The sequence below is a fragment of the Leucoraja erinacea genome, chromosome 33 (assembly GCF_028641065.1).
Source record: "Leucoraja erinacea ecotype New England chromosome 33, Leri_hhj_1, whole genome shotgun sequence".
NCBI lineage: Eukaryota > Metazoa > Chordata > Chondrichthyes > Rajiformes > Rajidae > Leucoraja > Leucoraja erinaceus.
This window is the reverse complement of record NC_073409.1, coordinates 14834310-14861209: the sequence shown is the minus strand read 5'-3', so window position 1 is coordinate 14861209 and position 26900 is coordinate 14834310. Positions and strand designations below refer to the sequence as shown.

The following is a 26900-nucleotide window of genomic DNA, read 5'->3' as shown; positions in this document are numbered from 1 at the left end:
ACTTTTTTTTTATTAATACCTCCATCCATATTAATCTAGCCTTTTCAATTCTTTACAGGAAAAAAAACCTTCTTTGGTTATTTTCATGGACTATGGTTGGTTGCCTGGAATTGTCTACTTATTCTTGTCTATTTGTCTTTGTTTGTAGAATTATATTGTGTGGAGTTTAATAGAGTATATAAAGTATTTTTCATGTTGTCAATAAATGTAGTCAAGAGTTGTGATTTGAATTGGCAGAATTTTAATTGCAATGAAATGGCATCATAAAATTAAGTGCGAAAACCAAGCAAGTGTGGGCTTTTTGTTCAATCTCTATTGTTCATCAAACAGACTCTGCGTTGTTCTATATTGCTAGGTGTTTAACCAATAAAGAATGATAGTTTTACACGAATTACATCATAAGCATGCAGGAAGCCTGCTTTACACAAAATGATTTTTATATTACAGAGATTCTTCCATTTTGCTGTTCCTGGAGTTTCATATTTTTGCTCATTGTCAGGCACATTAATCCTGGAGATTCTAATTTAAATGAGGTGAAATTGAATATCAAAACAAAATCTTGCATTTTGTGAGCTGTTAGATTTGGAATTAGTGTTGCAAACATTTGGAAAATGGTTGTGTCAATGGTTCACTGTGAGAGTTAGGCACTAAATAAAGCGAAGGTAGAGCAGTGGCTCGTGTAGGACACAGAGATACTAAGGAATAGGAAGAGTGGAACATGCTCTGTCTTTCAGTAAGATCTGATCTGTACGTCTCAACACTCTCCACGCTCAGAATTCACAATTTCCCTGCAGTTCAAAAACATACCCCAAATTTGTACTCAGCATCTGTAGCTTTCAGAGATAACTCTCAGAGGAGTCAATTCCCCATCAGTATGATATATGACTTGTTAACTTGAGATCATGTTCCCTGATCAAAATATCTCATCAAGGTAAATAATCTGATAGCACCCACTCAGGAAGCTCTAAGCATCTTAAGGATTTCCATGAGTTGACTGAGCTATTTCAAAAGTAGGAAGAGGTGCAGTGAAAGGAGAAAGAGAGTAAAGGGCATTATTGACAGATGAAAGCAAAACTAACGCAGAAGAGAAAATAATGAAGCATGCAAGTGGGGATGGAAGGGAGGGAGCCATGATGCGATGCATTTCTCTTTCCTTAACATTCTTTACCTGTAAAAGGCACCTGTACATATATGGGACTTCCATTCACAACATACCACCCATCAAACGGAAAAGACAGAATTAAATAATACATAAAAGAGATAAGTTAATAAGAAACAAAAAGCAGAATGGACAAAGAAAAATGTGTACAGAGCAAGTATATGATGGAAGAGGGAGTGCACTCCCCAACTTACCAGATCAAATACATTTTATAGGAACGCAACCAGTTATTTATTGAAACCTTATAATACACTATTCATTGTCTATATTTCTTGTAACATGTTAATGTCATCCTTAGTGCCCTTAGTTCTACATCCTACCATCTCTACCTTCAACTTGCCTGCTCTTCACTCTGTTAATCTTTGGCCTTCACCCCCGACCCTGTGTTATGTTCCTCGACACACATCCTATAGTAAAGTCAGCTTAAAAGGAATTTTAGCCGAGTTAATAGAAATATGTAGGAATATATCCCCGTCTAGAGCCATGAGCTACCAGTTGGACGATGACACGTTGGCCTGGCTCGCCTCAACGGAGCAGCAGGTCTAAAAGACATACGACAGAAGAAGAAGCTACCAGTTTCTTGCAACTATAACTACCAATATTTGGAAAATTAAATAAACTACTAACACTGGGATCCTAGCCGGTTGCAAATCTTGCAAAGCCTGGATAGAGTGGATGTGGGGAGTATGGTTCCACTAGTGGAATAGTCTTTGACTGTAGTTTTTGAGGGCTGTTGTTGTACACAAATAGGCTGACAATATACAATTGTCTATTGTCTATTGTCAGCCAATTTGCTGTGTTTACTAGTTTATAAAAGTGAATAGTCTAAGAATAAAAGGACGTACCTTTAGAAAAGAGATATGGAGGAATTTCTTTTGTCAGACGGTGGTGAATCTATGTAATTCATTGACACAGACAGCTGTGAAGGCCAAGTCAATGGATATTTTTAAGGCAGAGATTGACAGATTCCTGAATAGTATGGATGGCAGTGATTATTGGGAGAAGGCAGAGAGAATGGGATTGAGAGGGAAATATTGATCAGCCTTGATTGAATAGCGGAGTAGACTTGATGGACCAAATGCTCCTATAACTTATGAACTTATGGATATGGGAGGATTCAGAGAGTGGTCATAAAAAGTTTTACAAATTTTATTCTGATCTCCCACCAAAAGTTTTTCTAGACCGCAAATTGCTGCATCTTACCCTGCATTTAAGATTCTATGGCTGAATATCAAACTTTGACTCCAACTGTAAACCACATTATACAAGGACCCAAATGCATTTTTGCAAATGTTCCAGAAGATGAAAATAAAGTAAAAATGACACAGGGTTTATTACTTAGAAGGGAGAAACTACAAAGTGCTCTAGTTTGGGGGGAATTTCACTGTTGTCAGTAATTGACAAAACAGTTTAAATGTTAGATGATATTTTAAAGCAAGTGAGCTCCAATCATCAAAGCATATTTCCTCCCCCTATTTCTATAACATTTTGTGGTGGCCATATACCCAGTGGGTGAGGATCAGGCTTTTGTGTCAGAAGGATGTGGGTTAAAGTTACTGGACTTTAAAGCACTGCACTGACTGAAGAAGGGTCTCGACCCAAAACATTGCCCATTTCCTTCGCTCCATAGATGCTGCCTCGCCCGCTGAGTTTCTCCAGCATGTTTGTCTACCTTCAATTTTCCAGCATCTGCAGTTCCTTCTTAAGCACTGACAAAGATGCTGTCTTTTAGATGAGATGATACACTGTGATGCTGGCTGCCAACTCAGTAGTATGTGAATGATCTTTCAGGACTATGCAGGAGGGAGGCAGGGTAGGGCCATCCTTGGCATCTGAGCCAATATATAGCCATCCACATCATTAAAGCAGATTAGCTCATCACTACCATGGTGCCGTTTTTGAGGGTTGTTGCTGTACACAAATTGGCTGCTGTGTTTCCTAGTTTATAAAAGTGACTGCACTTCAAATTGCATTGATAGAGTTTTAGAACATCTTGGAGATTTTGTGAAGCATTTGTTGATTATTTTGTAAAGAAACATCTGATCATCCAAACTCCCAATTTGCTTTAAACGTTCAATTAAAAATCTTGAAAAACAGGGAGCCAAAGTTCTTGGAGGAGATAACGAGCCTAGTTGCATGGTGTCAAAAGTGCAAATGAAAGAAGGGCTAATTGTCTTCAGGATGCGTGGTGGAGTACACGTCTCAGTCTGTATCAATGATGCTGAAATGGAGTTAGCTGAGAACTTCAGGTTTCTAGATGTAATATCACAATCTGTTCTGGTCCAACTACATTGGCTCGAAGTCCAAGAAAGCACTCCAATGTCTCCAGTTCATAAGAAGGTTATTTATAATGTTTGCAATAAAGGGCAGCAAAGGGTAATGTCTCATGAAAACAGTTTTCCGTTGGGTTTTAGGTTGAGGTGCAAATTTAAAATCAGTAACACACATGTATTTTTGTTGCAGTAATCTTTGAAAAATAAATAGATATTGTCACAAGGTAAATATTTTATTCCCAACTGCTGTGCATAAATACCCAGGCCCCGCCACATTAGATATTGAAACCATAGTGCATGTACCTGCATCCATTTACTCTTCAGCCATATAGTAGGACCAACTTTCTTAAATTCCATTAGAGTTTGATGATAACATGGGAGGTGAGTAACATCAAAGTATGCAGTACCTCGTCCACCAAACTCAGTGTCCACTTTGAAGAGCCAACGTTTAATTTCCAGGTTTTCAATAATAAGCTGAATAAGGACTTCACGCATCTGAAAAATAATGGAATTTTCTCAAGATAAGGTGCAGTGTAAGTTATTAAATTCCTATTTATGACCAATATTTTAATCAACTGATTTTAATAGGTCAGAAACAACATTTTATAACAGGTTGTGGTTATTCACCAAATTAAATAAAATTCCTAATTTCCTTGTATTTGAAGAGAACCTGTAGGTGGCAAATATATTCACTGTGTACCTGCCATCTTCCATTGTCTTTAGCAAGCTCATTCATAATTCTGCTGTCCATTTTCTAACTTGTGCCTAGTCTAGCTGCTCGTGATCTATCATGATTCCATAGACTTCTCAAGCCACCTCTTACTAGCCATTTAGCTGAGATAAGAGATAGAGAGCACAGTGAGAGAGAGAGCGGGAGAGGTGGAGAGAGCGAGAGAGAAATATGCGGGCAGAACGAGCGAGAGAGAGAGAGCGAGAGAGAGAGAGCGAGAGAGAGCGAGGCATAGATAGACATTGCCACTGTTCAGCATCAAAGCAGTGCGGCTTGGGCGAGGGCCAGAAAGCCACGGAGAACATGTAATGTAAACAAAATGAATCACCATTTTAAGACGTCTGAACTTGTCCATGTTGATAGCAGCGACTATTGGTTCCCACAATTTGGAAATTTCAGTGCACCCAAAAATATTATCAGAAAGAACTACATAGAGAAATTATGCCAGGAAATGACAAGAAGAACATTTATTACAGGAAAAGCAAGAACGTTGGTGGCAAATAAATGAATTAAATATAAAAAGTAACAGTAAGAAATTTAAAATTGAGATGTGGACAGACTGAGAACTAATATAGGAATTTAAATGGGTGACAAATATGAGTTTAACTAAAAGAACAAACAGCGAGTGGAAGAGACAGACTGTTTTTTGGCCTGAACAAATCATTGAACACTGAAAAATGATATTTCAAAGTAATGACTATAAAGAAATGTTTGGACCTATTATAAATAATTTGCCATTACAAATATACTCAGATTGGTTGCAATGTAAAATCGACAAAAGATGCTTTATTCAAAAGGACAGCATGAGGAAATTCTTAATTCTCTAACTCCAGACTCTAACAATAAATATTACTCCAATATGTTTTTCTTGTACAACCAACATCTTTTTGAATTAATCCCAGAGGAAGAGTACATATGTGAATATTCAGAAATTTCCAGTAAACCCATTCGGTGATATAATTTTGGAGAAGATGCTTGCCACATTTAAACATAAATGTAGTGAGGCCTGGGGGGCAAAAAGACTAGTCACCTTATTTGTTTTACAAAAAAAAGTACCATGGAAAATATAGAATAGTTGTTCATCTTCATTTTTCTCTGTTCAAGAATGCGTAGCTGCAGGGATATATTGACCAACTCTGCAATCAAAATGTGCTTAAACACACAAAACAAAGATTTACTCTGCAGGATGACTGTCTAAATATTGGCCTGTATGCTGAAACTGGACAAGCAAGTCTATTGCTGTGATTTCTCGTCATGAAAATGATCCTCTTTCTTGGTAAACTAATTTATACTAGATCCTCTGGAGATTAAACGGAAGCTTCGATGATGGAGAATGCATTTGAAAAAATTGATAATATAGGGGAAAAAAACATAGCACTTCAGTCAGGTCCAAATGAAAGAATCCAATCAAAACATTTAACCTTTCCTTCACTTCCAGATATTGATTTGACTAGTGATTCCAACTCCTGTATTTTCTGCTCTTATTTCCCAGGAAGGTCTTTCTCCACAGGTACACTCATACCAGAGGTACCAGTTATAGCTGCAAAGCAAAATGTAATGTTGTGGCCTTTATCTATTGACTTTCACTCATCTATGAATCTCAATCCCAGTGTTGACTGAAAAATACACTATAATCACATCTAAATTGCAAATTCCTGCAAGGAAACGAGCTGAGTCACAAAGAAAATGTCCCTCAGAATGCTGAAATGGAAGGGGTGGGGAAAATGTGTCAGGTGGAGGAATCATATTGGAGATAGGGAAAGCTATGGATGATACCACTCTCAAATGTTGAGGATAGTGGATACTTACCAAGGTCAAAGTGAACCTTCTCATGGCTCTCGGTGCGAAGAGAAAAACTGTAGGAGATCAAGGAGTTATGGTTGAACCTTCTTAATCATGGTAGAGGGAATACTAGGGGGAAAGAAGGAAAACATCTCAAAGGGGCATTAGCATGGAAAATCATTGGAGCAGAGACTGTGGATGAATGGAATGGAGTTCTAACAGGAAACAGAATGGACATGTAGTCAAGAATGCTGGGAGTTGGTGGGCTTAAAATGGATATTGGCAGCTAAACTATCTTTGGATGTGGAGGTAATGGATGGAGAAAATGAGTTGGTAGGTGAAACTGAACATCCAGGAGCAGTTGACAATGTAGTTTGGTCGCTGTTGAACTGTTGGATCCACGTAGCACTGTAATACAATAGAACTTTATAATAGCAACATGCCCTCTTAAAAAACAGGTGCCAGTGACCATTGACTTTCATCCAGGGATTGGCAGTGTGCAACCTCTAGACTTTTACTCCAGGTGAGGGCTGTCCTCTACATTGAAACAGAAAACCCTCTTTATAATTCCCACACTCTGACACAAGAATGTGTGGATTTGTTTTTTTCACAATGAGTAATGGGGCAACACAAAAAAGAGTATTGAGGATCTAACACATTGGCAATTGAAATAGTATGGCCTGACAAATACAATTCAAGGCCCTTGGGGAGCAGAATAATGTGTTCAAAGTAAATTGCTTGCCGAGGCAGGATGAGGTGAAATTCTCCATATCAGCACAGACATTGTGGACTGAAGGTCCTGTTCCTCTGTTACATTGTTCTATACTATTTGGTAACTTTGACCTACTGCTGATGGTGAGGCAGTGAGCCAACAATATTCCCAAAAGGTTAGCATGTAAAAATGACATGAACTATGCATTCAAAACATGCTCATATATGAAAATAAAGTAACATAAAAACATGTAGGATATGATGGAATGCATTGAATGTAATGCAAGAATATAACGGTAACATACCTGCTGACGTCTGTATATATCATATTCTCCAGGTGGCATTGGCACAGATGCACTTGTAAAAATTCTTTTACTTCCAGACTTGGTACTGTACAAATGGGCCACTTCCGGCTCTGGACCCAGGATTGGTACATTTAGCATATCTGCAACAGCTAAGTCATCCTGGTGAAGCAATCCACCAACGATGTATGCAGGCTTGCCTTCAATAAGATTTTTTATTCGCTTTATTGCCTGGGGACTGTATTTCAGATGAGTGGCCAGGCACAAGTGGTGGGTCTGTGAATAGTGACATTACTCTTGTTAGATTGTATCCTTTTCTACTCCCAAGGCCTAATTTATTATGCTGTACACAACAAATACATTATTAATAGTAGACTAGGTTGTGACCAGAGCTATAGTTTAGCAGTTTAAATTGATAAAAGCCACCAGTGTGGAGACTCACAACGGTTCCATAATCCTTCACATTTTTAGTGCATCGTAAATGGGTTCCTTGGGAATTCAACTAATTACTACACATCTGTATTTATTTGATCCACGTGGAATTACCCTTCTGTCGCATGAAAAGATGCTGGCAGCCTTCAATAACAGTGATTTATCTAAAAGACAGTTGTGGCACAGTTTAAGACTAAAGCTTGGAAAAAATCAATACAAATAACTAACAAAAAATGCATCAGCCGGATTGCAGTGACATTAAAAAACACACACACACACACACACAAATACATACACCTACTTACTGGTTACCTGCCTGTAACATATTTCTGTTCACAATAAGTGCTGTGCCATGCACCATTAATTAATTTTTTTCAATAAATTCTCCCAAATATTTTGTGAGGAGATTGTGCATAATATTTGTTAAAGAGAAAATGGCTGCTTGTTCGAAGGTTGCAGGTAAGGGTGCCTGATCTGATGCTACAGGGAGCATTTAATTTCAGTTTAAATTCTGAAATTCATGTTGTGTTAGCCAAGCAACATTTGATGAATTACAAATTACTCAGCATTCCAGCATCAGTGAGAAGAGAAGGCTTCATAAAAACCTCAGGTAGAGTTTCCAGCTCTTAATTTGTAATGCGTTTGGCAAAGAGTTTGTGTGAGCACATGCTGGGGCCCAAACATGATTCCCTCTCCAGCTCAACAGCTTATTAACATTCATTGTCTCAGACCACACATGAAGAACCATCATTTAGGGCAAGACACTGATTGTTCATCAACTGTTACAAAACAGTGAGAATGAACAAAGCAAATGGGTCAAACCAAGGTCCTGCTGGTCTGCATGGTTTAATACTATAGCCAGCAGTGCCTTTGCCTAGCTAATCTACAAGGGGAATAAACATAAAATACATGCAACAAACTCATTTGTGCTAATTTTGCTGTAATTACATAGTGGAGGAGACATACATTGTGAATTTAAAATGAAGGGGCAGACTCTGTGAACATACCAGGGCAAAATCATATTATCATAGGAAAGGGAGTACCGCAGCAAGCCACCAAGAGAGTGGGAGACTCTGGTGCTGACTGTCAAATTATAGGCCATTGACCTCTGGAGATTGCTGACTTGGGAGGCAGAGATTGCAGGTGGGAGTCAGAGGAGGGACAGGGGAAAACAAAACACTGCTCAATACAAGCGCCACAAATAATTTTCAGCTGTTCTGACTTTGCACCTAAAACAATAAGTTTTATTTTTCCTTTATCTTCTAGAGTTTCTATAACTTTGTGTTTTTCCCATGAGGGGCACCACACTATTGGCAGCCTCGCCAACAGTCTGTGTTTTTTCGTCTTTTTTTGTCATTTTTAGTGTATTTTAAAAGTTTGTGTAAATGTTCTCTGGTTTGTTTTATGTGGGGGGAGGGGGTCGGAGGAAACTTTTTTTCAATCTCTTACCCTGCCGGAGTTGCGATTGTTTTCCGGGTCGTATCTCCGGTCGCTCTGCGGCCTAACAGCATGGAGCTGGAGGCCTCGCTCGGGAATGACTTTGAGCCCCACCGCGGGACGCAGACTTACCACCGGAGCCTGGGATTGCTCCTGCAGTGGTCTGCTGACTTTACCATCGAGAGCTCGCAGTCTTGGGTAGAGATTGTCGGGTTGGGAGCTCCAACGACGCAGAAGATTCGACAAGCCCCGCCCCGGGGTCCGATCACCGGCGCAGGGAAGCTGAGATCCCCCCTGGTGCAAGAGCTTGATCGCCCCGGCACAGAGGTCCTGACCACCGGCTACCGGAGTAAGATCATCCCGGCAACGGAAGGCTCGAGGCCCCGCAACGTGGGAGACCAAAGAAGGGAAGAGATTGAACTTTTTTTCGCCTTCCATCACATTGAGGAATGTGGAGGAGTCACTGTGGTGGATGTTTATGTTAAAATGTATTTTGTGTGTTCTGTTTATTTGTATGACTGACTTGGCAAATGAAATTCCTCATATGTTGCAAAACATACTTGGCTAATAAAGTATAATTGTATTGCATATCTAAAGTGATAATTTAAATGATTTTGTACCCTTTCTGAGTACTTTTAATTTGCACTTTGTAATGTCATGTTTAGTAAGGGGAGGGCAAGTCTTAGGGCAGGACCTGATTTTAATCAACCTGGAGTCCTGCGAGTTGCAAATGGTCACATGTCCCAGTCTCAAGCAACCCCTACATCAATTTGTAAATCACAAAATGAATAAGTCTACACATATATAAACTGTTATCTTCCTGTGGGGAGATCACCACCTGCAGGTTCATCTCCAAGTCATACACTATCCTGACTTGGAAGTTTATTGATGGTCCTTCAAGGTTCCCATCTCTAAATTGTTTAACTCCCTATCTAACTTCAATTTGGAAGCAGTCTCAAAATGGTTCAAGCAATTAGCGATAGGCAATAAATGCTGGCCTTGTCAATAAACATGGAGAAAGCAGATAATTAATAAATAAATGGAAAAGACAATTCTAAGATACAATGTTGAACATAATAAACCTGTTCCTCCATTCAATAGATCATGGTTGATGTGATTAATTTCACCATGATCTTTGTTTCTTTTCTCATTTTTCTTCCACATACCTTGATATATTCACCTCCCCCACACCCTGCCATAAAATAGTTTACAGTTACTGGGGAAACATACAGTAAAATGTATTGTTGCCTCTGGTGTGATGACCTTGAGACGATTTGTCATGTCCACCATCGCCTCAGGTTTTCCTGATTTGACACTTTCTTGTAGCCCAAGCAGTTTCATGTAGTACTGGGTCACATCCTCACCAATCCACAGGGGGCAAATATAGATAACATCTACATTGTCATCTAGAAAGAAAGAAAAAATATATACCACAGACTGTTTTCATGTGGAACAAATTGATTATCAATCATTCTTCACCACAAAAAAGAAAAAAAACCTACTTTATAAATCACAATGAAGTTCCCTACAGTTTTAAGGCAGGTTCCAATGGGTTAAAATAGTTTTTTGACTGAGCTTCCAATGCTACCTAGGAACGGTTGCTCGCTGTGAGATAAGAAAAAAGTTACACTCCCATAGGCTGCAGAAGAGTTGGGTTGTATTTAGTATTTTGGGTGGTAAATAACTTCTAATACTGTGCACAGTTAACATGAGGTATCTTCTATGGTTACCTTTAGCCTGCCTTAGGTTGACTTACACCAACACTATCCCACACACTAAGGGACACGTTCTCTATCTCCTTCTTCTACTCCATCCCTTCATTGTTTGTGTCTGGGCCCACCATAGTGGTGTCATCTCCAAACTTGCAGATGATGTTAGAGCCAAATTTGACTGTACAGTCATGAGTGTATTGGGAGTATAGTAGAGGACTGAGAACACATGCTTGCAGGGCACTGGTGTTGGGAATTGCAGTCAAATTTGATTTGTTGTAAGATGGTCACAAAAAAGGAGTTTGAGATATTCTGCCACGTCCGCTTTTCCTAGATGCTAACGTTGAATTTATGAATTTGCCGCTGAGGTTCCTCCCCGCTGAGTTTTGAAACTTCAGCAGGGATATCGCCTCAGTGTTATAGTTGTATGTTTAACAGGTTGGCTGTCCAGAGTGGCAGCAAAATTGTTGTGAAATGCAGTCAGAAGTGCTGAAATAGGGTACAAAGTTGTGACCAAAGATACCCTCAACGTCTTCCTTCGAGCTGCCGCACCTTTGTCCTTGAAAAAGCTCACCTCAGTTTTTGTCTCTTAAGTGATGATCTCGTCAGCAACAGCCAGATAATGAATTTGAGAATGAAATAATGAATAACTGGAAAATAGGGCATACCCCTATATTGTCGCAAGCCTACCATGCCACAAATAGGGGCACTGCAGCATCAGGAGGGGTAGTTACACTCTTACATCTTTGCATAAATGAGTTCAATTATGGACATAAGAATTCATAATAAAATTGTTCCCATTGGTGGAAAGGTTGAGAATCAACGGATACATATATTATCAAGACGCTATGGAAAACTGTTCTTTGCACTGCAAGTATTTATGATCGAGGATTTACTGCCTTAAAGGGTAGTGGCAGTCAATTATATTGTGGTTTTCAAAAAGGAATTGAATAACTACTTGGAGAAAAAGAGAATGTCCTGGGCTATAGGAAAATAGGTTGTGAATGATATTAACTGGGTAGCTCTTACAAACACACAGCATAGATTCCATTCAGGGTTACACAAAAAAGCTGGAGAAACTCAGCGGGTGCAGCAGCATCTATGGAGCGAAGGAAATAGGCAACGTTTCGGGCCGAAACCCTTCTTCAGACGGTCATCTCCTTTAGTGCTATAGTGATTTCATGGTTTTATGAAATTGTGCAGAATAAAAGAGATTAAAGTTCCCTACACACCTCCAGTTTTTGTCAACCCTCTAATCTTGCTTCAGCTGATTCCATATTTGGTTTCAACTTCCTTCATACACTACCATGCAAACTTATTAATGTGTACGTATCAAGACCTGGTTTCTGCTCAAAGAAAAATACGTAGTAAACTTGCGAGTTTAGAAGTGCTAGATCTGTGGGGCCCCTTGCTTCATTTTATGGAAGCCAGGCTTATTTTAACCAAAATATTATGATCAGTTATTTATTATTTATCTCTTTATTAGAACAGGATACACTACCTCTACTCATATTAAATAAATTACACATTATTTTACCCTAATGAAAACGACTTAATTTAAAAATTAGACAACACATTTAAACATTAGATTAAACATTAGATTAATCATTAGATTAGAAGTCAAAACTGTCAGAAAGGTGTTTGAAATAATTACTTTTCCTTTGGAACTGCTTTCCTTGGGAAATCTTGCTATCAAGAGGTTAATTCTTAACTTCCCCTTTCAAGCTTCATCCTCTGCTTCTGCAGCCTCCTCAATTCAAGTGACAGGTTAATCTGTTGCAGGAACTTTATTTCCAATCCATCACTCCGTTGCGATTCTCTCCTCGCATTTATTATTGTTATCAGCAGCACTAATCTCATTCCTATTCATACGAGTGTGTATTTTTCTGAAAATGAAAATCTTCACATGGAAAGTGTATTTTTTTCAAAAAAAAAGTAATTTAATTCCGAGGGACAACATCCCAAGTCCAACTATACTTTTTTTTTTTTAAATCTCTTTTGGTGCTTTTGCACGGTTAATGCAGGTCACTGCAATCGGCACATAATGAAAAGGACCGAGTTTTGAACCAGGGAATCAATTTGTGCATTGTGGTTGTTTGAAGACAAATTCATTTTCTACTAACAGCTCTGGAATGAGATTTTTTTTTCTCTTTAAAACCTGAACAATTTTACATTCTGAATTGTTAGTGCATAAGGTATTTTTGGAAGAAATTAAAAATCACAGGCCTCTGTTGCTTTGCCATCTTTAACTTATAATGTCATTTCATGCCACTTAATATTAGCTGGATGGCTTCTGGTATGTTTCAAGTCAAATTTGCCAGTTTTGCAGAAATAGAAGTGCTATCAGCTTTACGTGATGAAGGGCATACTTTTAATTCTTCAAGGAAATCAGTGGACTGCCATCCAAACATTAATCATTGCATGCAGGCCCGATCAGACGGTGCTCCTGCCCAAATGCAACACATGTACATACTTTACAGCAGCAATCACTGGTAAATAATCAAAGTAAGGATCGTATATTGGCTTTTCTCATTCCTGAAGCCAATCCTGCTGCCTGGTGGAGATCTTCGCAGAGGTTAGACCAACTTTATTCTGGCTATGGTTCTCTCATCTTAGGGCAGGGGAAGTAGTCAGTGAAAATCATATAGCTGCGTCACCCAAAGTTATTTCCAAACACCACCTAGTGGGCGGTTAAATCTGAGTTTTAAGAATAGGGCTGCCTGCCTCTATTCTGTATTGAGTATACAGGAGTCAAAAGAAGACGAAAAAGAACAGACGACAAGTGGGAGGTAAAGGCGCATGTAAATGCATAAAATCATTGAAAGAGGCATATGCTCTGTGTATGCAGCATGAAACACTCTGCTGATGTTTATTAATAAAAAATACATGTTAAATAGTAAAACCCAAATATCTCAGATTTGATTAGGTTATTTCCATATACACCAGGGTGTTATGAAATTCCTTGTTCATGTGAAGATTAGAATAAACAGTATACACACAGTGTTATGATAATACAATTAATATTACAGTATAGAGACCACTTGGCCTGTGACACTTGCTACGCCCATTTCTGGTAGGAAGACTATCCAGAGAAAAGAAAGGAAAGCTAAAGGAAAGAGAAAAAAAAAAATAATAAATTAAAATGAATAACTTCAATTTACATCCTCTGGATATCTTAAAGTGATTTACAGCTCATCAAATATTTTCGTCATTAATGCAATGCAGGATATGAGGTGACATCTTCTATTTGTATAGACGAAAATGCTGGAGAAATTCAGCGGGTGAGGCAGCATCTATGGAGCGAAGGAAATAGGCGACGTTTCGGGTTGAGATCCTTCTTCAGACAGATGTGAGGGCGGGGCGGGGGGGGAGGTGGTAGGAAAAAAGGAAGAGGCGGAGACAATGGGCTGAGGGAGAGCTGGGAAGGGGAGGAGAAAGCAGGGACGACCTGAAATTGGAGAAGTAAATGTTCATACCACTGGGGTGTAAACTGCCCAAGCAAAACATGAGGTGCTGCTCCTCCAATTTACGGTAGGCCTCACTCTGGCCATGGAGGAGGCCCAGGACAGCACCTCATATTTCACTTGGGCAGTTTACACCCCAGTGGTATGAACATACCTTCGATTTTCCAGCATCTGCAGTTCCTTCTTAAACATCTTCCATTTATATAGTGCCTTTGAGGTGGCAAAAATTGTTCCAGGGCTCTTCATAGCAGATTTACCCAACCAAACAAGAAAATAATTGAACCACATAGCAGTTCAGTCAAAGATCAGCAACGTTCAGTCAAAGATTGACCAAATAATTGGTCAAACAGGTGGGTGTTAAGTAACATTTTAAAGGGGGAAGAAAAGGTGGTGAGGCAGAGAAGTTCTAGGATAGAAACCAGATCTTATGCCAGTACGTTTAAAATTCAGGGTTTAACAGAATACTAGAATCAAAGGCATGCAGTAACATCTAGGAATTTAGGGTAGTTGATGAAGAGAGAGGAACAGGTAAGACCAGGAATGAGATTTGAAGACAGTAAGAAAGAGAAAGTGAAGGAGAGAAAGCATGGCAGTGATGGTAAAGTCGGTTTTTGCATGAGATAGGATTCAGCAGCTGTTTAGATAGCCTAAATTACAGAAAGGTGACTGGTCAAAGAGTTTTAGAATAAGCATGGTTGAGGGTTTCCCCAGCACAGTTGTGCTAAGATGGAATCTGGTGGTGTTATGGCGACAGAGGAGTTGGATAATAATAAAAAGAATGAAAAATAGCCAGTCCTAGTGATGAGCATGGAAACTGTAGAGAAAGTTTGTGATGTTGGCCACAGGCAATGGCTTTGATCTTTCCATTATTTAATTGAAGGAAGTTTGTGATCACTGGATATAAAAGAAGCATTCTCAAAATTTAGACAGTGGACAAGTGATGTGGTCATGAAATAACACTGAATATTGTCATGTCTGAAGAAGGGTTTAGGCCCGAAACGTTGCCTTTTTCCTTCGCTCCATAGATGCTGCTGCACCCGCTGAGTTTCTCCAGCTTTTTTGTGTACCTTCTGAATATTATCAGTATGCATGTTAAAATGTATCCTACATTTTCAGATATTGCTGCCAGTTACCAGCAATTGTGCATGGGAAATGAGAGGAGCCCCCAAGCATATATTCTTGGAAGTTACCTGAGTTTAACAATACGAGTGTGAGAACAGAATTCGATATTGGTGACTACCTGTCTACAAGTAGATTCATGTAAGAAATGCTTGTCCTTCTTACAGTTGGGAGTTCTGGCAATGAACAGAGTATGACACTTGGTCTCATGTTAAATGTTTTTATCAAATTTTAAATTCTAATTTATCAATGTTCTATAGATTCTGGATCAGTTCCTTTGGATTGAAGGGTAGCTAATGTTATCCCACTTTTCAAGAAAGGAGGGGAGAGAGCAGAGAGAGGAAGCAGGGAATTATAGACCAATTAGCCTAACATTGGTGGTACAGAGACAATGAAATGCATTTAGCATCTCCCTGGAAGAGCGACATCAAAGATGTAATAGGGGCCTATTTGGATAGCAGCAACAGGATCGGTCCAAGTCAGCATGGATTTACGAAGGGTTCAAGTTCAAGTTACATTTATTGTCACATGCACCAATTGGTACAGTGAGATTCGAGTTACTATACAGCTGTATGAATGAAAAAAAAGAACACAATACACGACAGAGTTTAACATAAACATCCCCACACAGCGGAATCAACGTTCCCACTGTGAGGGAAGGCAATAAAGTTCAGTCATCTTCCTCATTGTTCACCCGTGGTCGATGCTTGACAAATCATGCTTGACAAATCTTCTGGAATTTTTTGAGGATGTAACAAGTAAAATGGACAAGTGAGAGCCAGTGGATGTAGTGTACCTGGACTTCAAAAAAGCCTTTGATAAGGTCCCACACAGGAGATTAGTGGGCAAAATTAAAGTACATGGTATTGGGGGTAGGTTATTGACATGGATAGAAAATTGGTTGGCAGACAGGAAACAAAGAGTAGGGATTAACGGGTCACGTTCAGAATGGCAGGCAGTGACTAGTGGGGTACCGCAATGCTCGGTGCTGGGACCGCAGCTATTTACAATATACATTAATGATTTAATTGAAGGAATTAAAAGTAACATTAGCAAATTTGCAGATGACACAAAGCTGGGTGGCAGTGTGAACTGTGAAGAGGATGCTATGAGGATGCAGAGTTGGGAACTTGGACAGGTTGGGTAAGTGGGCAGATGCATAGCAGGTGCAGTATAATGTGGATAAATGTGAGGTTATTCACTGGAGGCAAAAACAGGAAGGCAGATTATTACCTGAATAGTGTCAGGTTAGGAAAATGGGAAGTACCACGAGACCTGGGTGTCCTTGTTATCAGTCACTGAAAGTAGGCATGCAGGTACAGCAGGCAGTGAAGAAAGCTAATGGCATGTTGGCCTTCATAACAAGAGAAGATGAGTATAGGAGCAAAGTGGTCCTTCTGCAGTTGTACAGGGCCCATGTGAGACCACACCTGGAGTATTGTGTACAGTTTTGGTCTTCTAATTTGAGGAAGGACATTCTTGCTATTGAGGGAGTGCAGCGTAGGTTCACGAGGTTAATTCCCGGGATGGTGGAACTGTCATGGCGAAAGAATGGAGCAACTGGGCTTGTATTCACTAGAATTCAGAAGGATGAGAGGGAATTTTATAGAAACATAAAATTATTAAGGGATTGGACAGGGTAGATTCAGGATTTTCTCCCCCCGATGTTGGAGGAGTCCTGAACCAGGGAACACAGTTTAAGAATAAGGGGGAGACCATTTAGAACTGAGACTAGACTAAGAGGGACCTGTTGGGTCCCTGTCAAAGGGGAGGCCTGATACCCCCATGTAACCCGTTCCCCCAACACAATATTGCACCACTCACCTATAGCCTCCAACTGCGCAGGTGCGGCTCATTTCCCCTCATCCCCAGCACTCTCTCCACCCTCCTCTTCACCCTCCCTCTTCTTTCCCCATTCCTCACTCCCTCTCCCCCCTACCCTCACTCCCTCTCCTCTACCCTCACTCCCTCCATAACTCCTCTCCCCTCCCCATCCCTTCCTATCCCTCTATACCCCACCCCTCACCTCCCTCATCCCCCCCACTTTCCCTCCTCACATCCCCCACCCCACTCCCCCCTCTATTCCCCATCCTCCCCCACTCTCCCTCTTCTCCCTCCCTCCTTCTACCCTCCCCGATCCCTCCCTCACCTGTCCCCTACCCTCAGTCACTCCCTCCCTCCTATCCCCCCCCCCCCCCCTATCCCCCTCCTCCCTCATTCTCCCTCCTCACCTCCCCCACTCGCCTCCCCGGGATCTTGAGGTAGCCACTCCTCTGACCAGAGGTTGCCTTGACCAGAGGCCGCGCTGGGCAGAGGTGGGCGCCGACAGTGACTGACAGTGGATGCAGCCAATCAGTGTGGTGATAGTGCAGGAAGGGGCGTCGCCGTCCCGGCGGTGACTGACAGGAGATGAGACCAATCTGCGCTTGCGCAGTTTTTTATGATTTTTAAACCTTAATAACTTAAAATATACTACTGATCGGAACAAAACTTGTTGCACTTGCAGCACAGTAGAATGGTGAGTAAGGTGGCGAAATATCGTAGTGTTATCGTGTGCTGTTTTTGTGCAAATGTAAAAACAATGCAAACCGGAAGATAACAAGATGAGCGTTTTAGTTATATAATAGATAGATAGGTGAGGAAAAACTTTTTCACACAGAGAGTGATGAAATTATGGAATTCTCTGCCTCAGGAGGCAGTGGAGGCCGATTCACTGGATGCATTCAAAAAAGAGTTAGATAGAGCTCTTAGCGCTAGCGGAATAAGGGGTATGGGGAGAAGGCTACTGATTGTGGATGATCAACCATGATCACATTGAATGGCGGTGCTGGGTCGAAGGGCCTAATTACCGACTCCTGCAGCTATTGTCGATGTATCTATGTATATTAACTAAATTAATTTAATATTAGAAAGATTATCATGGTTATATCTGCAGGTGTGCGGAATGGTGTGCCACATACCAATTCAGAAACACACAAACAAAGTGAAAGAGTCCATTCAGAACATTTCTCTATAGTCTCTGCTTTGCCAATTTTCCACATTAACTACATTATTATAGAGTTTACAACAATATTTAACAATCATAATCACATGACGATACAACCACTTGCACGTGCGTGAAGCATCAACTGAACTGGGACATCAATTTTTTTTAAAAACTGCTCTGAACACAAAATTTACAGGATCTGCACCCAAAATGTTAACCTGTTTTTAGTCTCAGATGTTGATGGATTTTCTGCCCGTTTCTTATCGTTATGCTGTATCTATTTCCAGATTTCAGCAATTTTTCATCCCTTGGGAAAGTTGAAGTTTATAGTTAACAGATCTCTTTGCTGTGACATTAACAAAGCATATCAAAGTGCAGACAACAACACTGCTTAGTCGGAGGAAGGCCCAGGGAGTGGGGGAGTCACAGCAGTAATGTTACCTTGTCCTTGAGCGTACCAGTAATTAGTCAAAACTACCTTTATGAACACTGGGCAATGACTGCACTCACCCTTGATCTCACATAACCTTCCCATCTGTAGATTCTGCTGAGTATCTATATCAGGCACTGTAGATCGCAGCCATCGAGCATACCCTCGGAAATAAAAAAAACTGGCATAAAAATAGGCAATGATGTTTGTTCAATCTAAACACTCTTTATTCCCCAAATTAATAAAATGTAATTAATTTGCTGGGCTTCTGCTAATTTACTCCAAGCAGCAGATTATTTAAACACAGAGCCCACTATTCAGCTTCTTAATTATTTAGCACGGCACAGCATTCCTTTTGTCAGCATTAGAACCCCCTTGCCTTAAGTGCAAATAAAGATTCCCATCTGACAGTAATTAGAACTAAATAATTCTAGACAATGTAGCTTATCATTTTGACTGCACATTTGATTAAGCCCAACATATAGCAAGATTCCCCATTTATTGATTTAACACGACAACAAGCGTGAGCCCAGACTCTCGTATCATTAAAGACAGATAGAAAGCATTATCTGCTATTTCAGCATAGCCCTTCAGCTTCCATTTCATACAAATGAAAGTGAATTACAGCAAATCACCTCTCATCCGAACAGGGCTGGCGTAATGACTTTATTTGCTTAATCCTGAAATTAAATGCTGTTTTGAGCAAGGCCGTGTGTTATTACTCTCATCATCTGAAGAACATCTTCCTACCGAGACCAATTTGAAACAAAACAAGGGGGCTTCCTGAACTCAATCAAGGACCTGTAATGTGGTGGGTAATAGAGGTTGTGGATGAATCTGCAGGCAAAAAAAAAAGTGCAGTACCTAATGATGGGATGTGGATAATAGTTCTCCTGGAGGCCTTGATGCAATTCCAGTTGGCTGCCAGATGCTAGGAATCAAGAAGAGCATTGATCAGTGACAGAAGCTGTAATAGATTCATCAAGTTAAACTTCAGCTGCTCCACTTTAGTCAGTCAGACCAAGCCAGGCATAAATTATATTAATTGATTTAATTACATACTTAAAACATCTTCCCCAATTAATTTAATTAGCACTACATGATGCACTAGTAGTATTCCAAGCAGAGAGATTGTAGAGTGTGCTTTGCTTAATTAATGGAATATGAATTAAAAAGAAACTAAACATAAGTGAAGTAAGCATTAATTAACACACTTGTCTGCAAAAAGTAAATACAGTACTATAAAGTACTGAGTGTGCTGTAGTTGGAGAATGAGCATTTTAAACAAATTCAGAATGTTCTTTGTTGACTGCAGGTGGGAAACTTTTAAGATTGGTTTTCCCGACAATGTAAATGTACAGAGCAAAAGTGGTGAAAAGACAGAGTCATTCATTTTTTCAGGCAGAAAAAAAAAATATCAGTGACAGACTTTGCAGCCTCAACGGCTGCATCTCTGATGATGGATGAAATATGATTCACAGACAAGAGCATAGAAAGGCAATGTGGGAACAGCTTTACAGGAGCACTCAGGCAGAGATATTTGGAGAGTGAGGGCTGGCAGAACAGCTGGCAGCTCCACACACCTTGGCCCTGCTGCGAAAATTCTCCAGGTGTCTCTGACGTGACTGCTTTAGGGTCTTCTTCACCCGGGACATTTGAGCATGCATGAGCCAGGAGATGGCAATAACACCTGCTGCCCACTTCTGGCGAAGAGATGCGAGGTACTTGGTCCTGCCTAGGTACTGCCTCCAGATAGCTTGGATTTTTGTGGCTGCTATTACCATGCCATCTGGCCCCTTATACTGCTGGCCTGGACGCATGACAATGTCTTCTACCAAGTCTTTATTTTGCAATGCAGGAAGCAGTTTCTCCCAGGTGGGCTGTGAATCAAGATCAGAGACAACTGAAATCTTTGCCAACTTCTCGCCTTCTACTATGGCAACTGGCACATCATATTTTCTTAGCTTCATCGCAAGATATTCCAGGAAGGTAAAGATGTGTTTCCAGTATGACTGGTACCGTTGTTTGAAAGCCTGGAAGTCTCGAGCCGTGTAATCTAGTGTGCCGCTGAAAATGGTAACGTAGTAAGCTCGTGGAAATTTCAGCGGTTGGTGAAGCGGCACCACTTGAAACTCCTGTAAGAAGAAATGTTGCAATCACTTCCAGATATGAACTCTGTGGTGGAATTATCACCAAAGCAAACTATTACATTATCATATACAGGTACCATAAACCCGTCAAATTTTCCATTGATTAGTCGAATCTGTTCACCATCACACAGATAGTTGGTAACCAAATCAGCTTAAAAAAAACTAAACAATTTAAAATAAAGTTGGTTGGAGATGAATGGTGTTAATTTGTGCAGTGAACATAAAACAGGGCAACAAAAGAACAGGCCCTTCTGCCCACAATGTCTATGCCGTACAGGATGCCCAGACCATCATTTATTTACCTGCACATAACCCATATCACTCCATTCCCTGCGTATCCATGTGCATATCCATATGTCTTTTAATGTATCAACTTAAACCCACTACCCACCAGCACAAACAAGACATCCACCACCCACTCTGTAAAACACTTGTCCCAGATATCTCCTTTCAACCTTTCCCCTCTCACAATCCACAAAAAGACGTGAATGGCAGATCCGTGTCCCCACATCAATTATCTGCTTTTTTGGTCATGTGTCAGGATTTCGAGTTGGACAAAATTGCACTTGAATTATTGTATTATTGCAGATTCCCTTTATGTTTTAATTTGTGTTTATTCCCTTTTCTTGGTGAACACAAGTAGGTAATGCCCCTTCTGTAATAAGTACTATTTGTGTCCATCTTGTTCAGGGTGTTGGTGTAGGTTACAAAAGAATAAACATTATTTTACTTAATGGACATGGGAAAGATTAAGTGATTGCGCGAGAAAAGAGAGACAAGAAGATGACAGATTGAAATGCTTGACAAACAATGTCCTCTAAGTCTCTGGTTTCAAATCTGGTTCAAGCTCACTGGCTGCAAGTTATCTCCCTGTTGTGTGCAAAGAGAAAGCTAGGTATGGTGCTACGACGAGATCTAGACTCCAGAGGCTGAGATAAAAATAAAGAACTCTGGAAATGCTTAGAAGATCAGTTAGCATGTATGGAGAGAAAGAAATAATAAATATTCTAGACTGATGGCCTCTATTTATTTCTCTACACACACCTGCTGAGTATTTAGAACATTCTGCTTTTATTCCAGATATCCAGCATCTGCAGGTTTTTGAATCCAGAGGTTAAATGATTTACTCTTTTAATGCAATGCTTTAAAGAAACATTAAACTGCCCACCATTGGGAGATCACAATGGCTGAGGTGAGAAATTGACACTGATGCAATAAGATTATTTTACAATGGACTGGATTGGAGTGAGCTTTGTTCTATGATCCATGAAGTTGCTGGATCAAAATGCTTTTTTTTAGAGACTGGTGACAAATTGGATGAAATTCACTATTTACTGATGAACAAAAATTTCCCTTTCTTCCCTGCTGTTAATGACTTGCTAGTAAAATTGCAATTTCAAACTTACACGTTTCAAAGTCAAACATTGGCATTCATGAGTCATCGGTTAAAAAAAGATAACAGACCTTTTCTCATTAATGGATTCTACCAAAGCAAACAACTGTTCCATTCCTCATCACTGCAATCTTTCACCTTGATAAGCACAATGATCATCAGCAGTATACCTGCATTTATAAATATATTTGGGAATCGCAAAATTATGGTGGAAAAGATAAACCATATCCATCATTTGCCACTTTGAATGTGATCTTGATATCAAGATGATTTTTTAGCATTAAAAATTAATATCCAGTGGTTTATCAGAAAGGTATTGAAATTATACAAAATGACAAATTATCCAAAAGATGGTTGGCGGCACGACCGATGTCGCAGCGGCCTCTGCAGTCCGTCTGTCTTTTTATTCTCTATTTTATTGTCCTGTTGAGTGTATAGTTTGTGGTGGGTTTTTGACTGTGTATGTGTGTGGGGCGGGGGGTGGGTGGGGGAAACTTTTAGATCTCTTCCCTGTACGGGGACCCGACCTTTTCCCTGTCGGGTCTCCGTTGCCGTTGGGGCCTAGCACCGTGAAGCGGCCTCCAACCGGAATGACAGCTCAAGTCACGGAGCCCGTGGAGCTGCGGACCTACCATCGTGGAGCTGGCCAGCTTCGGAGCGTGGAGAGCTGCAGTGGCGCGCTGCTGCGATCCGACTCCGGTGGATGGTGACACCGGGAGCTCGCGGGTCCCCGGTGGGAGACCGCTTTGCGGGGCACCGGCAACGGCGACTTCTCCCGCTCGAATTGCGGGGTTGAGACTGACCTGGAGCGGGGCCTTACATCGTCCGGCGTGGCTTTAAATGGCTGCGGACTTGCTAGCGCCCGCCGGGGGCTCCAACATCAAGACCCGGGGCAGGGCCTTACATCGCCCGGCGCGGCTTTAAGTGGCCGTGGGACTTGCTAGCGCCCGCCGGGGGCTTTGACTTTGACTTCGGGAGAGGAATGGAGAGCAGAGGAGAGACAAGACTTTGCCTTCCATCACAGTGAAGATGAGATTCACTGTGATGGATGTTTGTGTGAATTCTGTTGGTGTGTGTCTTGGTTCTTTTCTTGTATGACTGCAGAAACCAAATTTCGTTTGAACTTCATGTGAGGTTCAAATAACAAATAAACGGTATTGTACATTGTATTGTATCATAGAAAGTGCAACTTTACCCAAATATACTAGTAGAATAAACCCCCAATAATTCGCAGCCAAGCAATTGGGCTTCTCCCAGATCTCCTCGTTTTAACCCGAGTGCGTGCTATTATTGATTACGTACATCAAGCCTCTGCCAATTGTACTCCCTTCCACTCTAATATCCATCACTCTTCCCGCAATACACTTTACAGTGTATAATTCATATTATATAGCAGTCTAGAGAAGGGTCTTGACCCGAAACATCACCTATTCCTTTTCTCCAGAGATGCTGTCTGACCCGCTGAGTTACTCCAGCTTTTTGTGCTATCTTTGATTTAAACCAGCATTTGCAGTTCTTTCCTACAAAAAATTCTGCAAACATTGATTGCCTTTTTTTTACCCGTTTACTTTCGATAAGTGGGATTGTAAAATGTCGATTAGGCATGAACAATGAATAGAATAACAGGAAACTGCAGATTCTGATTTTTTTTTTTCCAAAGATAGACACAAAAACCAGGACTTGCTGAGTTACTCCAGCATTTTGTGTCTATCTATGAACAAGAATGGTTCCCAACCAAGTCACCATGAAGTACAAAGAAACCCTGCTTTCTACATGGCCGCTGAGCTGTTTGCAAATGCAACTCTGGATTCATGCCTTTCTTTTCTATTCATATGTGGAAACCAATGCACATCCTCACTTAGTGTTTGATGTAAAATTAAGAAATCACTGTCTGGAAGATAGAAAGAGGATCAGGCCATTTGGCATCTTTAGTGTGTTCCATTAGTATCATACAGTCAGACAGCAAAGAAACAGGTCCTTCACCAGGGCTGCCAACTCTCATGCTTTGAGCGTGAGACTCACGCCCTCACGCAAACTCTCACGTCCTCACGCTCATCAGAAATTTCTCACGCTCAGTGGTGAGAAATTTTATGATCAACGAAAATGTCAAAACTCGGATAAACTGCATGGTCCGCGGGTGTTGGAGAGCAGGGGCAGCGGGAGGGATGGGAGCAGAACCAGCGGCTGGAACAGATGCGGGGGGCCGGGACGGACGAGTGTTTGCCGGGGCCGGCGTGTCGCTCGCTGCAGCTCTGGCCATGGAGCACTCCAGACAGTGCATGTCCCGGGTGTCGGAGGCGTTGGAAGCGCCGCTGCGCTGCCGCGAGAGTCTCTGTGCCGCGAGAGAGAGGGGAAGGGGAACGAGACAGGGAGAGGGGTGGAGGGGGGGGGGGGGGCATGAGAGAGAGAGAGAGGGGAGAGAGAGTGAGGGGAGAGAGAGAGAGAGAGAGAGGGAGAGGGGGGGGGAGAGAGAGGGGAGGGGAGAGAGAGGGGGGAGAGAGAGGGGGAAGATTGAGGGGAGAGTGAGAGAGGGTGAGAGGGAAGAGAGAGAGGTAGGAGAGAATGGGAGAGAGAAGGAGAAGAGAGAGGGGTGGTAAAAGAGGGAGAAGGGCAGAGGGGGAAAGAGAGAAACGGGGAAATAATGAGATAGGGGGCCAAAGAAAAAGAGATAGAGACAGAGGAGAGAAAGAGAGGGGAGAGAGGGCAAGGGGAAGAGTGAGGGAGGAGGGAGAAATGGGGAAGATAGGGGGAGAGAGGGAAGGAGAGAGAGAGGAGAGAGGAGAGAGAGAGGAGAGAGATGGGAAAGAGAGAGGGGGGAAATAGAGAGAGGGGGGGAATAGAGAGAGGGAGAGAGAGGGGGAGATAGAGAGGGAGGGAGAAAGAGGTTGAGGAGGAAGCGAGAGGGAGAGAGAGAGAGAGGGAAGGGGGAGAGAGAGAAGAGGGAAAGAGAGAAGAAAGAGGGGGGAGAGAGAGAGAGGGGGGAGAGGGAGAGAGAGGGAGGGGGGGGGGGAGGGGAGGGGGGGAGAGAGAGAGGAGAGAGGGACAAGATAGAGGGGGAAGAGTAAGGTGGGAGGGAGAGAGGAGGGAATGAGGGGGAGAGCGGGGAGAGAGAGAGGGGGGGAGAAGGGGAGAGAGGGAGAGGGGAGAGAGTGAGAGGGGGAGACAGGGGAGAGAGGGGGGTGAGAGGAGAGAGAGCGGAAGAGAGGGGGGAGAGAGAGAGAGTCTCTGTGTCGAATTTGCCCAGGTGACCGGCATGGATCAGGCTGCGGCTCGGTGCATCCTGGAGGACAACCAGTGGCTGCTGGAAGTAAGTACCAAGCACTGAGTAGAAATGGTGGAAGGTAGTGGACTTCAAATGGGGGTGGTTGGTGAAAGCATCCTACTTGCCTACTAGATTTTCACTTATTGTAACTGCAGGAAAAATGTTCCCGATGTTGGGGGCGTCCAGAACCATGGGTCACAGTTTAAGAATAAATGGGGGGGGGGTGGGCAGTTAGGACTGAGACGAGGACAAACTTTCTTCACGTAGAGAGTTGTGAATCTGTGGAATTCTCTGCCACAGAAAGCAGTGCAGACCAATTCACTGGATGTTTTCAAGAGAGAGTTACATTTAGTTCTTGGGGCTAACGACATCAAGGGATATGGGGAAAAAACAGGAGAGAGGTACTGATTTTAGATGAATAGACATGATCATATTGAATGGCAGTGCTTGCTCGAAGGGCCGAATGGCCTATTCCTGCACCTATTTTCTATGTTTCTATGATTGAGTATATGGCAATAAAACTCAATCACTTGATTTTGAAGCATTCATGCGTGGAGGTATAATGTAGTCATAGAGTGATACAGTGTGAAAACAGGCCCATCAGCGCAACTTGCCAACACCCGTCAACATGTCCCAACTACGCCACCTGCTTTTGGTCCATACCTCCAAACCTGTCCTTTCCATGTATCAGTCTAACTTTTTCTTAAATGTTGGGATGGTCCCTGCCTCAACTACCTCCTCTGGCAGCTTGTTCCATACACCCATCACCCTTTGTGTGGATAAAGTTACCCCTTAAAAAGTTACCTCTTAAAAATACTTCATACAAAAAACATTGAAATCATACTTCTACAGTGCACTAAAACAAGATTTTAATACATCAAATTTCAAAAAGTTCCTACCCTTCTTCCACACCCCACTACCTCCGGTAGGCGGCGCGGCTCTGGCCAGCAGCGGCCTCTGCAGTCTGTCTGCGTTTTTATTATTTTCTGTCTGTGTTTCTATGTAGTTTTTGTTATTTTTTGTTGGGTGTGTGTGTCATGGGGGGTGGGGGGGGGGGGGGGGGGGGGAAACTTTTTAAATCTCTCCCTGCACTGGAGACCCGACCTTTTCTCGTCGGGTTTCCGTCGTCGTTGGGGCCGCAACGAGGAGCGGCCTCCAACGGGAAGAAGCCGGGGACTCTGGTGCTACTCACCGTCGCCGTCGCGGGGCTGGCCGAGTCCGGAACGGTTGGAGCGGTGGAGGAGCGCTGCTGCTGCTGCTGCTGCTGCTGCTGCGGCCCGACCGGAGAGTCGGAGGCCCCAACGACAGGTCTGCGGACGGCGGCGCCGGGAGCCCGCGGCTCCCTGGAGGGAGACCGCTTTTCGGGGCTTCTGCAACGGCGAATTCTCCCGCCCGAGTTGCGGGGTCGAAGAGCTCCTGGAGCGGGGCCTACAGCACTGCCCCGCGCGGCTGGAATGGCCGCAGGACTTTGCGAGCGCACACCGGGGGCTCCAACACCAAGACCCGGTGTGCGACCTCGCACCACCCGGCGTGGCTTTAATGGCCGCGGGACAATCGCCAT

The 26900-nt window shown here is 42.2% G+C and overlaps 1 protein-coding gene across 2 annotated transcripts in view; it reads right to left on the bottom strand.

Moving 5' to 3' along the window:
- The window catches only part of iqch (IQ motif containing H), a 114357-nt gene that overhangs the window by 54446 nt on the left and 33011 nt on the right, over positions 1-26900 (bottom strand). For both annotated transcript variants that reach the window (XM_055661419.1, XM_055661420.1), the window contains exons 9-14: positions 20118-20669; positions 19399-19465; positions 18615-18698; positions 10057-10232; positions 6961-7233; positions 3736-3927 (exon numbers count right to left, since the gene is read on the bottom strand). In XM_055661419.1, coding sequence (XP_055517394.1) covers positions 3736-3927; positions 6961-7233; positions 10057-10232; positions 18615-18698; positions 19399-19465; positions 20118-20669 — 1344 coding nt within the window. The remainder of the gene's footprint in view (positions 1-3735; positions 3928-6960; positions 7234-10056; positions 10233-18614; positions 18699-19398; positions 19466-20117; positions 20670-26900) is intronic.